The sequence below is a fragment of the Peromyscus maniculatus genome, chromosome 5 (genome assembly GCF_049852395.1).
Source record: "Peromyscus maniculatus bairdii isolate BWxNUB_F1_BW_parent chromosome 5, HU_Pman_BW_mat_3.1, whole genome shotgun sequence".
NCBI classification, from domain to species: Eukaryota; Metazoa; Chordata; class Mammalia; order Rodentia; family Cricetidae; genus Peromyscus; species Peromyscus maniculatus.
The window spans coordinates 67,468,069-67,481,805 of record NC_134856.1 but is presented as its reverse complement, the minus strand read 5'-3'; the positions used below and the strand labels follow the sequence as shown (position 1 = coordinate 67,481,805).

Genomic DNA, 13,737 nt, shown 5'->3' with positions numbered 1-13,737 from the left:
TGAGCAGAGGCCATAGCAAGCTGCCACTCCTAGGGCCAGACATCTCTGAGGCCACCAGGGACAAGAGTCCTGCATCTCCCCCTAGTGAAGCACCTCCCTGGTTACCACAGGTGTAGTCAACATGAAGATGAGGTCATATGACAGGAGCTGCCACAGCACACTGTGGCACTGCTGGAGATGACCGTCTTACATCGTCATGCCACCCCCACTTTGGCAGTTCTAACATCTTACTTCAAGATGATCTGAGTACATGAAAGCAAGCGTGAAGGGAGGCTCCATGGCACATGAGCGGAAAGCATGTTAGTGGGAGATGGAATGAACTACTGGAGATGGGGAAAGGCGAAAGACAAGAAAAAGCTAGGGCAGGCATCTTGTTGTTATCCATTATGACCGAATACAAAATACTTAGAGGAACTGGGACAATAAAAAACAAGGAGCAGAGAACATAAGGTGTTGGGCAGCATTTCCTTCTCATCCCTCAGGCACCTCAGTTGTGGGCGTAGACCACACTACAGGCACTTCCAGGGTCACTGCTGCTCAAGTGCTGGCCTTGTCAGCACCCAGATTATGGAGCTTGTTGTTGTTGAATAATGTCAAGGAGCAGTGCTTACCAAACAGAAGGACACAGGGAAAACCTAATCTGGCCTGACAGGTAACAAAGGGCACAGACAGGGTTAGCTGGAGTACCCTGGGGTCTGGTGAAGGGGGTGGCTTCACATGGTATTGTGGGGTAGATAAAGCTGTTTAGATAAGAATTCTGTGAACAATAATTTTGGGGAAACCACTTTATAAAGACTACTAAAAAGTATATATGGTAATCCACTATTTTAATTTTTAGATGCAAAAATAATCTGTCACTCAGGTGTCTCCAGCATACCCAAACTGGCATTCATGCCTTGACTTACATAAGTTTGAGTAAGTCAACATTGTGACTGAGCAGACCAACAAGAAATGTGGTCATTCTTCAAAGAACTGAGTGGGTGGGACGAGGTGGCTTATTTTACCTTATGACATCTTTTGTTGTTGTTATTTTGGGCCAGGGTCTCACACAGCCCAGGCTGACCTTGAATTCCTGGTCTCACTGTCTCTATCTGTCAAGTGCTAGGATTGTAGGTGTGTACCACCACTCCTGACTACGTTCTGGAATCCTAATCTTCTCAAATCACAACAGGCTTTCTTGCCAGGCTTCCCTTCTGGGAGCACTCACCTCTCCAGTGGGCCATCAGCTCCTTGCACATAGGTATCTCTGTCTTTGTTCTTTGGCGTGTCTCCTGGCTGCAGGTCACTGGAGGAGGGCTCTGTGCTGATCACAACCCTGTGCACCTCCTTCAGATGGCCAAAATAAACTCGGACATGACCGAACACTTTTGCACAAAACTCACAGCACATGAGTTTCTTGGGGCGACTCTCACCATGGTGAAGTTTCATGTGCGCGCTCAGGCTGCCGGGACGGACATAGGCCTTGCGACAGATCCCACAACTGTAAGGCCGTCTGTTGGTGTGTGTATTCATGTGGTCTAGAAGGTGATGTTTGAACTGGAAGTGGTGGTTACAGACGGGACACATGTGCCAGGGCTTCTTAATGCCAGAGAATCCATTTCTGAGCACAGAGCTGGGCTTAGGGGTAGGGCTGTCACTTTGCTTGGAGCCAAGACACTTTGGAGGCAGTGCACTGTTCAGCAGAACATCCTGACCTAGGCTGCTGGGAGCCTGGGACTGCAGTGCGGCTGCAGGAGACGCCAGAGGTGCCAAAGCAGACATGACGATGATAGGCTTGGGCATGATGCTGCGATACTTTCTCGAAGCAGCCTTGGGCTTCTGGTCTCTGGGTTCTTGGGAACTGTTTCTCCCCCTCTCTACGCCATCTCCACACATACCGATAATGAACTTCCTCCTTTTGCCCTGCAGAGATAAAATCTCATCTGGCACTTTCCATTTTCTCCCTCTTCTCTTTGCTGCCCCACTGCTGGGTTTTCCTTTGTGGCTGAGGTCTAGTTTGGTGACAGGACAGACGGTACTTTCACAAGCACTCTGCTTTGACCCATGCAGAGCACTCATCTTGCTGGGCATTGTGGTGGCTGCATCAAACCTTTCTGTTATGGACAGTTTCTCATCACAGTTTGCCCTGTATCCAAATGAAGATACTTCAGCATCATCAGCATCTGTGGATTTCTCTCTTGAGAAGGGCAGGATGGGCATTTTACCCTTCGGTACTGAAGAGACCAAATGAACCACACTGCCGAAGACGGTGTGTGCAGGGGCCACCTCTTCTCTGAGCTCGTCACCAGCACCAGCAGGCTTAGTGGGCACCTCCTTCCTGGCAGTACCAGCAGGCTTAGTGGGCACCTCCTTCCTGGCAGAGTCTGGCTTCTGCATGATTGCTGGGAGGTTCTGTGGGGAAGAGGAATCCTCTGCAGTGCATGCTGGGATGGCAGGAAGCTTCAGGTCTCCACAGCTGTTGGTCACTAGAGGATTTGAATCTCTGTGGTCACTACTACTGGTCAGTGCAGCTGTTCTGACGGTGGGAGAAGGGTTCAAAGCAGACATTTGCTTCAACAGGTTGGTCTTGTGAGGAAGTTCAGAACAGGCTCGTGGAGAAGGGGACATCTGGCATGTCTGGGCTGGGCTAGGAGGTTCATTCCAGCTACTCTTGGGAGAGCTCAGGTCCTGTTTCTGTCTTAACCCTTTGTTACTTAGTGGTTGATATCGAGGAATAGGCAGTTTAAGGTTTTCATGCAGGGACATTCTGGGCTTCTGAACTGGCTGAGCTGAGGCAACATTTGGCAAAGCAAAAAGAGAAAACGTCCCCTCCTGGCCAGCCACCTGCATCAGAGCATAGTTCTGGGTGGGCATGCCCAGAGGCTTGGAGGTTAGAGCCAGACTCCCTTGGTCAGAAAGTGAGGAAGGACACGGTAGCACTCTGGATGTTAAGACTTTAGGCACAATTTTTGGTGCAATGGTCCTAAACTGACTCTTATTCTGTAAACTTTTCCCACTCTGTGCTGTTCCAGAAGGGATGTTTGATTCATCTGCAATGACAATACACAGATTACTACAGTGTAACTGTCCTGGTACTGAAACTTCAATTCATATCTGATCTGGGCTAGAGACCTGGCTCAGCAGTCAAGAGGATATACTGATCTTGCAAAGGACTTGAGTTCATTTCCCTGCACCCATGTTAGGTAGCTCACACCCGCTGTAACTCCAGCTGCAGGGGATCCAATCCTCTTCGGGCTCATTCAAGCACCTGCACTCATGTGTATACATCCACACCCACAATACATATAACTTTAAAAAGTCTAATTTTTCTGTGTAGAGCAGATTCCTTGGCCCTTCCCCATCTTCCTAAGCAACTGTCTATGTCCTTCAAGACAAAGTTTGAAGGTCACCTGCCCTGCTTTCCCAAGGACTGTAATTCTCCTCCACTGTTGCAACATAATTCTCCTGTTAGAATAGCAGCCATTAAAGAGAACTTCCAGAGAGCTGGGACTCTGCTCTTCTGGTCCCTGTGCTCTGTAAGTCCTTCATCTAGCCTCTGTCTTATCCACTTTTGACCCATCTTCACAAGCCAGAGCAATCCCACTTTCCTTCCTGATCTCCAGAGCTGCAAAGTATCTTCTCTGGAACATTCTACTGTGATTTCTGTTTTATACACATGTCTTGCTTTCCCAGAACACCTAAGCTTTATGAAGGTGAGACATAATAAGTTCATCTCTTATCACCCACTGCATCTTTAGTCTGAAACAAATGCTTTTTGCATCACCTGCCTTTTCACTCTGGTTTAGGCTGCACCATTGGTGCTATCAATGCAGTTTGCTTTGCAAAGTGACGAATTCCAGACTGAAGGTGGCTTTGGTGCTGTTCCCTGTGTGACTTGTGAAATTTCTTCTCACACTTTTCAAACTGTTCATGTATGCTTTTGCAATTAAATCATCAGCATTAAAAAAAAAACTGATGTGACACTTTAAAAAATGTGAAACATAACCAAAGAGACACAGGATGATAAAGGTACAGAGCTGAAGAGAAAAAAAAAAAAAAGAATCACACAGAAAGCACCTTCCAGGATACTAACAGGAACAATTTCAACTGATGGAATAACGTTCCATTCATCCCAGATTTATTGGCCTGACCACAGAGCAATTACTACAACCTTCAGAGAACAATTAAGGAAACATTTTGGCTCCCCATTCTAAGAACTGAATCATCCATTTTATTCCCCAAGGCCTCAAGGTCACAAGGCCTGGCTGTGGAGAAGTTTCTTATTTTTAAGTGCCTCCTATTAATCAAACTTCATGTATGCTCATATGTACTAGCTGCATGCACTAGTCTAGGAACTGGGTATTGCAAGTCCATAATCCCCTTTCTGAAAGTTATGGGGCCACATGAGGGTTGGAGTTTATACTTTCACATTTTAGAAAAGTAGTAAGACAGAAACACACACACCAAATGTTACACAACACCCAGCAGAATCTGCAGGTCATCGATAATTAAACCCACTGCCACACCTGCAGCAAAGTACATTAGCACTTGCAACACAGCAGGGCAATGAAAGTTCTGAACTGTTATTTCAGTCCAGGGTTTTGCCTCTGAATGACTGAGGTACTAATTTTTAATTTAGATTTTGGAGCTTTGTGTAAAGAATTTTAGAAACATTTGTTTGTGCGGATACCAGGGACAGGAATGTGGGGAGCTAAAAATCCAATGAAATACAGAGTAAAAGCTTTAAAATTAGCCCTTATTGACTGCCCACAGTTAGTGAACCAACAATTTGATCAGAAAGTTGCCTGTTAACACTATGGTAATAAGCAACATGGTAGGAATAATTTGAAAAGTATGACAACTTACTTTAGAAAGTACTTTAATATTTGGTTAAGAAAGAGGATGTTGGGTGTGATCTCACACACCTTTAATCCCAGCACTTGGGAAGCTGAGGCAGGCAGATTTCTGAGTTTGAGTTCAGCCTGCTCTACAGAGAGAATTCCAGGACAACCAGGGCTACACAGAAAAACTGTCTCCAAAAATAAATAAATAAATAAATAAATAAATAAATAAATAAATAAATAAATAAATAAATAAATAAATAAATAGAAAGAAAGAAAGAAAGAGAAAGAAAAAAGATGTTAGGAAACACATGCTACTTGCCTTAGAGTGAGGACAGTGCTGTGGTAGAGGATGCTGGGAAGAGTGGGCGGACTAGTTTCCTAGACAGCAGAGGAAATGACACTGGGAACAGTACATTATGCTACTGGGGTTAAACTGAAGGAGTCAGAGCAGAAAAGAAGAAACTATAAGAAACATACACGAACTGGGCTATGGTGGCGCACGCCTTTAATCCCAGCACTCGGGAGGGAGAGACAGGCGGATCTCTGTGAGTTCAAGGCCAACCTGGTCTACAGAGCGAGATCCAGGACAGGTGCAAAGCTACACAGAGAAACCCTGTCTCAAAAAACCAAAAATAAAATAAAATAAAATAAAAGAAAAGAAAAGAAAAGAAAAGAAAAAAGAAAGAAATAAGAAAAAAACATACACACCGAGGAACAAATGTGAGGGGAAGAGAGGGACCAGAAGAGACACAGACCCACAAAAGCTGGCCCTGAGAGGCAGGACACAAAGATGGCCACCCAAAGAGAAGCCACCAACAGCCAGTGTCAAGGTTTCCTGAAGGTGTCCAGAGACTGAAGCTGGGAAAAGGGTTCTTACTTTTGTGACTAGGGATTAGAAAGCAAGCTTCTGGGTTTTCAGATATGAAACTGGACACACTTTATACTGCCATAGAACTATGACACACTTAATTAACTCTCTCCACTGCTGTCCATGTGTGTCACCGACCCTGTGGGGACAAGATCACACAGGAAACGCAGTGATTTCAGAGCAAAGGAGGCTGTGATGACTTCAGAGTTGTCTAGGAGACAGGCTTCTGAGTATGTCTGGAGGCTTTCTGAAGAGGTTTAGCTTAGGGGCAGACCCACAGCAAATGGGCTGGGGGCTGGAGAAACAAAAAGGCTGAAGGCAAAGAAAGCCAGCTGGGCATCAGCCTTCATCTTGCCCTGCTTCCTGACTGGCTGCAGTGTGACCCCAGTCCCCTCATCCCACCACCATTCCCTCCCTATATGCAGGACCCCTCAAGGGCCGAGGCAACACCAACCTCCTTCTTCCTGCCTGCCCTGCTTTCACCAGGTATTTTGTACAGCAGTCAGAAGAGCAGTTAACTACCCAGAGGCCAACTGTGGATGAGAACAAAGGCTGGGCCTGGAGTCCCCCAGCTCTGCTCCGGCAAGGGCAGACTCTGATCGCCAGGTGAGCAGTGTGGGCAGCCTGCAATGACAGACCTAGGGGGTAGGCAAGTGGTAGTCAGTGGAGCCTGATGTTGGGGATGAGAAGGGCATCAGCTGGCTCATGATCATTAATGGCAGCTACTCACATCTGTGGGGTGAAGAACAAGCCTTGCCAAGAATATTGCAGTTAGGTATGCTGGCACGCATCTATCAGGAAGTGCGTGCAAAGAGGGAGTTCCCCATAAGTGTGCAATGGTGTTCCACTGACCACAATCACAAAAGAGAGGAAAGGAAACTGGCCTGTTAGTGGAAAAGTGAGGCAAAAGTACACAACCCCAACACTGGAAGGAAGAAAAAACCCCAAACCCCAGGACCTACTTAAATGCCCAACAGGAAGCTAATGATAATTCAAACACAGTATTCTGTAGCTACAGAGGAAATGACAAACTGATACAGAATACTTTCAACAGGTTTTTGTGGGACGATATCCTGTCACTTAGACTATGAAGTCTGGGATTGCATACAGAAATCTATCCCCCAATACACAGAGGGGAAGAGAGGGGACCTTTGTGGGGTAGAGACAGCTGCGGGAACAAGAAGCCGAGAGTCAGACAGTAGTTTCCAGTTCACTTGCTACCCTGTCTCGCTCTAGGGAGGTGCTCACAAGTAACCTGCTCAGTGAATCAGATGCTTTACCTTTCCCGGCCTACCGAGTATGCAGGCATGCGCACACCGTGTGAGTGTGTGGAGGTCTGAGGACAACTCGCAAGAGTGGCTCTTTCCTTCCATGACATGGGGCCTAGGGACTGAACTCAGGTCGTCAGGCTTGGTGGTAGGTACCTTTACCCACTGAACCATCTTACTGGCTCCACTTAGGTACAGGGACAGGATTTGAAAGTGAGACCCTTTGGGCTATTGTGCTTTTGCATCAATGACAGCATCCAGACACATAGAATAGCTCACGCCCTTTATTTTCTGTGACAAGAATTGATGGCTAAAGATGTAATTTAGTGACCTGACAGGCAGCACATCACTGTCTCTTGAAGCTATACATGGAGAAGTATGAGAGCTCATCCACCTGCAAGGACAGGCCTGGACCTGAGATTGCTCCTCCAAACATGTGCAGTAAAAGTCAGTTATGTTAGAATAGCTACAATTACAGAAATTATTGTTTGAGCAGCAGGAGTCCTTAGAGTAGTGAAGTGCCATCGCACGTGTTTCAACTCTACAGTGCTGGCAAAGCATGGCCGTGGCTGGTCTCTCTTGGCAAGACAGCCACAAAAACAGCTTGCTGCTCTGCACTGGGACCTTCTGCAGACGGCACAGTCTAAAGCCCCTCACCCGCACTCCCAAATCCCAGAGCTCACAGAGCTGTGTGCTGAATAATAAGGAGAAATTTCCACTGGCATATATAATTTCTGGAAATCATGCAAAATTAGCCATAACAGAGTTAAAAATACTCACAGGACCTTCAGGTACTAAACTTAGACTTTTATTAACTAAAAGCATGAAAGGCTCACTCAGTAAAATTAATTTTGCACAACTATTCAGTGAGAATACTTAATATTAGAATTTTAAGTGTGGGGTGTTTTTAGTATTTTAAGTATATTAAAGTAACCACTTGAAAACTGATATCTACAGCTGGTGAGAATTGATCAGACTGCAGAATAAAAGGAAAGAGGAAGTGCTGAGTACTTTATGGCCTGAAATCTATAGCAGGTATTTTAATTGAACCCTCATTTAGTGCCAAGAAAGTATCATTGCTCCCCTTTTACAGATTAGGAAAAATGAGGCCAAGGAGAAAGCAAGCCATGGACTGTGTGACATGGCCTGACCTACGCCTTCTGAAGGAGCAATCTTCCTTCTCTTCATCCTCCTGCACCCTATTAAATCCTAAACTAGAGTACCATTCCAGAATTTTAAGGGAAAAAGAGAAGACAAATTGAAGCTGAAATGGCTTGTCAAGTCTGTATCCCAGGAAATGATACTTTTAGGAGGTTCAGTATTAGAGCTAATTTCTGTAAAATTAAACTATGTGAAAGGAAAGAAAGCTAACTTTTGGAGCTGAGTTTGCCACTCACTAGCATAGGATTATGATAAGCCAAAAGGCTGGAGACATTTGTGTGGAGAATGAGCAACATGTGTCTTTCTTTTCCTCCTCCACCAGCAAGAGGCTGGATGTGCTGGGCACTGTCCCCATGCTAGTGGTAGGGAGTAATCAACCAGAGGCCTCAAGAGCTCTGGGAGTCAATGTCTATCATCATCATCATCAAATCCATCTCAAAATACTTGCCATACCTTGAGGAGACGAGCCCATGGGGTGATTCTCTAGATGGTTGTAATACACTCCCTTCCTGGGTTCCAGAACAGAACTGGGAGTCCTCATTTCTGGAGGCTAAACAAGCTGTTCCCCTCCACTCTGCTCTTGGTTTGGAGAAGTTCCATTATTTTACCTGCAGAACTTGGGAGGGTGCAGGCAGAGACAAATGTCCCTGCTCTGGACTCAAGCCCCTTGGACTCAGGCTTAGAACAAATGTGCTGTCAAATCAACTCAAAGAGACAAAATCTTAGAAAGTGTTTGGGTTTTAATTTTATCAGACTGAAAAAAAACCCATTTCAATTTTATTTGTTGAGATCTAGATTCTCCCTCTTTCATTTGGCTTTGAAACCGTAAACTTCAGCTGGGGTTCAAACTGTTTTTCAAGATGCTCTCTGCTTAACACAAGCATGTTAAGACTGGGAAGAGATCTAAGATAAAAGACTCAAAACACAAATGATTACAACTTCATTTTGCTGAAAAAATATAATAAACGTCCTAGCAATGTACTCAACTGCCTAAGTTTTGTTTGAAGGGCCCAGGAAGTCAAAGACATTTCAAGTTCCTATACTTTTCCACTATGACTGCTAGAGTCATCATTACTTGAACCCACATTTCAGGAAATTGGAAGTCACACAAGTTCCAGGTGGAACTCTTGAGTCTGGTTTGCCCAGTCTTCCTAGCACACCTACCCTGCCCTGTCGTACCCTGCTGAACTGAGCTTTCAGCTAATACCCTCTTTTCTAATGACAACACCTATAACCAGCAGGCCTTGCCACTTGGCATGGGCCAAACATGTTGACTTCCTGCCTCCCTTAGCAAGAAAGAGAATTCTCATTTTATAAGCAGCTGTGTTTCTTTTTAATACTGTTTCTTAAACATTATCCCAACAGTAAGTATATTTTATGTGCCAGGTACTACATAAAACACATGCATTACCTTATTTGATCCCCAAAGTATGGTGGGTAAGAAATGATTGTTATGAGCATGTTTACAAATGAAGATTTCCAAGCTAGTAAATAACAATGTTGGCACCTAAATTCTGTCCTCGGATGCTTTCCCATTTCTCCAGGGGCAGCTATGAACACCTTCACAGCTCTCTTAGAATAACAGAGGGGCTCAGGTTCTGTTAGATTTGGTGTCACCTACCTCTGCAGTGCTCTTGAGTTTTAGCAAGTCACTCTGTGTATGAATACTGTCACCTATAAAATGGGCACAGCAATATATAACTACAAAGGTGGTGTTATGGTTAAATAAGAGAAATACCCCCAGGAAATATCCCACCACTCATTTGTTCAACAGATATTCTTTCTCCTGCCTGTAAGTAACCATGAAGTTTCTAATATTTATTCTCAGTAGGAAGAAAAAAGACACAACTTAAATTCTCATGCTATGGAATAGTTCTGAATTTTAAAACCTGCATTTCTTTTATGAGAAGCAACTGAAGAAAGGGAGTGAAAAATGATGCTTGTTAGAATCCAACAAACCTGTCTCTCCTTGTGTCTGTGGCAGCTTAGCTTTGCCCAACATCTGATCCATCCTGTCAGATTCTATTCCCAGTGGTCTCCCTTCTCAGTTTGTCAGTTGATTAAGTGTTAATTGGATTAACAATTCAGTGTCAATAGGAGTTAACGTGTGCATTTTAAGGAGCTGTGTGTGGGGATAGTGCACCTTGCTTTTGTTTATACACAGTAGGGAAGAAAGCTATTGGCTTGCAAGGGCATAGTTAAGGCCCTTTTCCAGGCCACCAGGGAGGAAGGTCCCTGGTGTGGTTTAGGATGCTCACTGGCCGCCACATTTCTGTAGGATGGCAGAAGTGAAAACTGTGGCCAGGAGGTAGGAGAAACATTTTACTTAGTAAGTAATTAAGACATTAGTTCAATGGAGCAGGAGAGATGGCCCAGAGGGAAGGCAGAGACACTTGCTGCACACACCTGACCTGAGTTCAATCCACGGAACCCACAGAATGGTGGAGGGAAAAAAATAACTCCACAAAACTGTCCTGACTAACACATGTGTGCAGTGGCACTCATGCCAACACATATGCATTATGTGTGCCTGTGAAAACACAATAGTAAATTAGAAAGGACTTTAAGAAAGCTTGAGTACATAAAGAAAAGTTGGGCATCAAAAGGGAATTGTAGTCTTTAAAACTGAATAAGTTAGATAAGCACAAAGACTATGAAGTAAGAGGAAACAAATGTTCTTTGTGGGAGAATTTAAAAGTTAATTACCTCAAATATTAATGGCCATAAAAGAAAATATTTACATAATGAGACTCAAGTAACTATTCTTTGGGGGAGCTAAAGCTTGTGTTCCAAATGAAAATTTAAAAGGCTTTTTTAGTTAAAATGTCTTTTAATAATTTTCAGTTTCAACAAGTTTCAAGGTTCTCCATGTTAGTTAAAACTCTAGTATTAGTTCTTATTTCTGGGAGGACTTTTTATTTAAGAACTTCGGATAAGAAACACTAAAAACCATACAAGGAACACATTTTGTTTTTAACTTTTTGTTTTGGGCAGGAATAATATATAGCATGCACAAAGCTTTCTACTGCCACACAACAGTCAAGCTAAATGTTTCCTTAAACCTACAAAGGACTGGACAGTGTAGTGACTTGACGAAGTGCTAATAACCTTCCACAGAGTCTATGTAAGAGAACTAGAAACTTTTGAATGTTTCTAAAACTGCTAATATTGAGTCACTTATGAAATTGAGACCCCGATAACTGAACCTCAACACTTCAGTGATCCCCAGTGAAGACGCAAAGTCCAGGGACAACAGACAGACAGTGGCAGAGATTGTGGTGAGCTTTGGAGACTACAGGTTTCAAGCTTCTAACATTGGCCACTGTTCACGGAGGGTAGATTTCTCCAGCTCTGATCAGGTGTTATGAATGAAGAGCACATGGTGGGCTACTTGGGGTAGCCATAAGGAGACAGAGATGGGGCTAACCTATGATATGCTAATAGTGTCAATGGGTACCCAGCCATAAAGCCATATATGGAACCAGAATGTCTACCTATGTACATATACACACAGACAAGCAAACCCAAAAGGCAAGGAGACTGCAGATAGACCTCATAATCATTCTATCTCCTGTAGAAACAAGAAGCTGTCATGTGTTCCCAACCAGTAGATGAGACATGTTCACTTCAGCCAAACTTAGTAGTTGTCATCAAAGGAGAACAGAGACACTGGTGGAGGAGAAGCCAGACAGAATTCAAAGAAAAAGGAATCCAAAATTCCCAGAGTTTTCAAATCTGAGTGACTTTGTTTCCTGTAACAACTCTCAAAGAATCTGATCTAGGTAGGGCACGTTCTAGATAGTGTGGCCATCTATGCAGGCCGATGTGACTAGTTGTAGCCCTGAGCCTGTAGATGTTTATTAACACAGCTAACCTGATCACTCCCACCAGCGGCTACTCCAGGCCCAGTTCTCTCTGGGCTGGTCCATTGTGCTGGCGCTTCACTGTCTTCTTTATTGCCTGCACAGTCTTAGGGTTGCAGGGACCCATGTTAAAGAAACATGTGCCTTGACTGAAGAGCTACAGGCAAGGCTTAACAAGCAGTATTAGAAAAGAGTAAAGTGGTCACAAGGGATTGCCTTTCCTGTGACAGATCCACAGCTGCCCAAAATTGTGCATTTGTACTTATAAATCATAAACTGTTGGCATAAAAGCTGAGGTGTGGGAAAAAGTGCAACCAAAAATGTTATAAATCACTATGAGTTGCAGATAAATCAGAAGCAAAGATAAAGCATCTGTAAGACTATGCAAAAAAACATAGTCCTTCTCCTTTCCTCCCCCCACTCTCCCTCCCTCTCTCCTTTGTGTTTACTAGTGGTTGAGTCCAGGCTCTGAGCATGGTGGGCAGGTGCCACATACCTCCAACCCTTATTTTTTTAATGCAGCTTGTATACTCCCCCAAAATGACCCTTCTGTATAAACTTGCTTTTGAAATTGCAGAACAAAAATAGTGTCTTTGTGGTACCAGTGTTAAAAGGTTGTGGTCTTAACCATGTAAGTTATATGATGATGCTTTGACCAACAGTAAGAAACACCCACCTTCTGCATGGATCCCTGCTAAATACACTTTCTGGTACTGAAACCTTAACCTATGTTTAACCCACTAAAGACAAGGTTTTTCTCATCAAATGTCATCTTATTCATCATCACAGATTCTTAACTACTGTAACTACTGTGGAAATACAAAATTGAAAAAGATGATATAATCCTGGCCCTTGGGAGAAGAGTACAGGTGGGGCCCACATGGTTAGGGGCCGTAAGAAGACAGCAGTGGGCCTCCAGGGATCAAGAGTTCAAGCTCATCTTCCACTACATAGTGGGTGAACTGAGGCTAGCTCAGGCTATACAAAACCCTATCTTTAAAGCAAGCAAGCAAGCAAGCAAGCAAGCAAACAAAACATGATTTTAAAAGAAATGACCAGTTTCATTGGCTGATGAAGATTCCATGCCCAGACATTTATGCTGGGCACTAAACTCTTTTAAGAGATGGTTCCCATTTGTTTAGCACATGTCAGAATGCCCTGGGAAGACAGAGTACACAGATTTGAAAACTCTGGGAATTTTGGATTCCTTTTTCTTTGAATTCTGTCTGGCTTCTCCTCCACCAGTGTCTTTGTTCTCCTTTGATGACAACTACTAAGTTTGGCTGAAGTGAACATGTCTCATCTACTGGTTGGGAACACATGACAGCTTCTTGTTTCTACAGGAGATAGAATGATTATGAGGTCTATCTGCAGTCTCCTTGCCTTTTGGGTTTGCTTGTCTGTGTGTATATGTACATAGGTAGACATTCTGGTTCCATATATGGCTTTATGGCTGGGTACCCATTGACACTATTAGCATATCATAGGTTAGCCCCATCTCTGTCTCCTTATGGCTACCCCAAGTAGCCCACCATGTGTTCTTCATTCATAACACCTGATCAGAGCTGGAGAAATCTACCCTCCGTGAATAGTGGCCAATGTTAGAAGCTTGAAACCTGTAGTCTCCAAAGCTCACCACAATCTCTGCCACTGTCTGTCTGTTGTCCCTGGACTTTGTGTCTTCACTGGGGCTCACTGAGGATTCTCCCATCTTCCATGGCACATTTCCCATGCCTCCTTTACACTCATGGAGG

At 44.1% G+C, this 13,737-nt stretch overlaps 1 protein-coding gene across 50 annotated transcripts in view; it reads right to left on the bottom strand.

Annotated features, from left to right (window-relative positions):
* Znf438 (zinc finger protein 438) overlaps positions 1–13,737 on the bottom strand; it is a 173,805-nt gene that overhangs the window by 21,076 nt on the left and 138,992 nt on the right. For 46 of the 50 annotated variants that reach the window (XM_076572460.1, XM_076572472.1, XM_042277946.2 and 43 more), the window contains one exon: positions 1,208–3,029. The exons of 2 other annotated variants lie outside the window; for them this stretch is intronic. In XM_076572460.1, coding sequence (XP_076428575.1) covers positions 1,208–3,029 — 1,822 coding nt within the window. Of the gene's footprint in view, positions 1–1,207; positions 3,030–9,741; positions 9,795–13,737 lie in introns of all 50 variants that reach the window. 2 more of the 50 variants (XM_076572476.1, XM_076572477.1) reach the window with 2 other exon arrangements.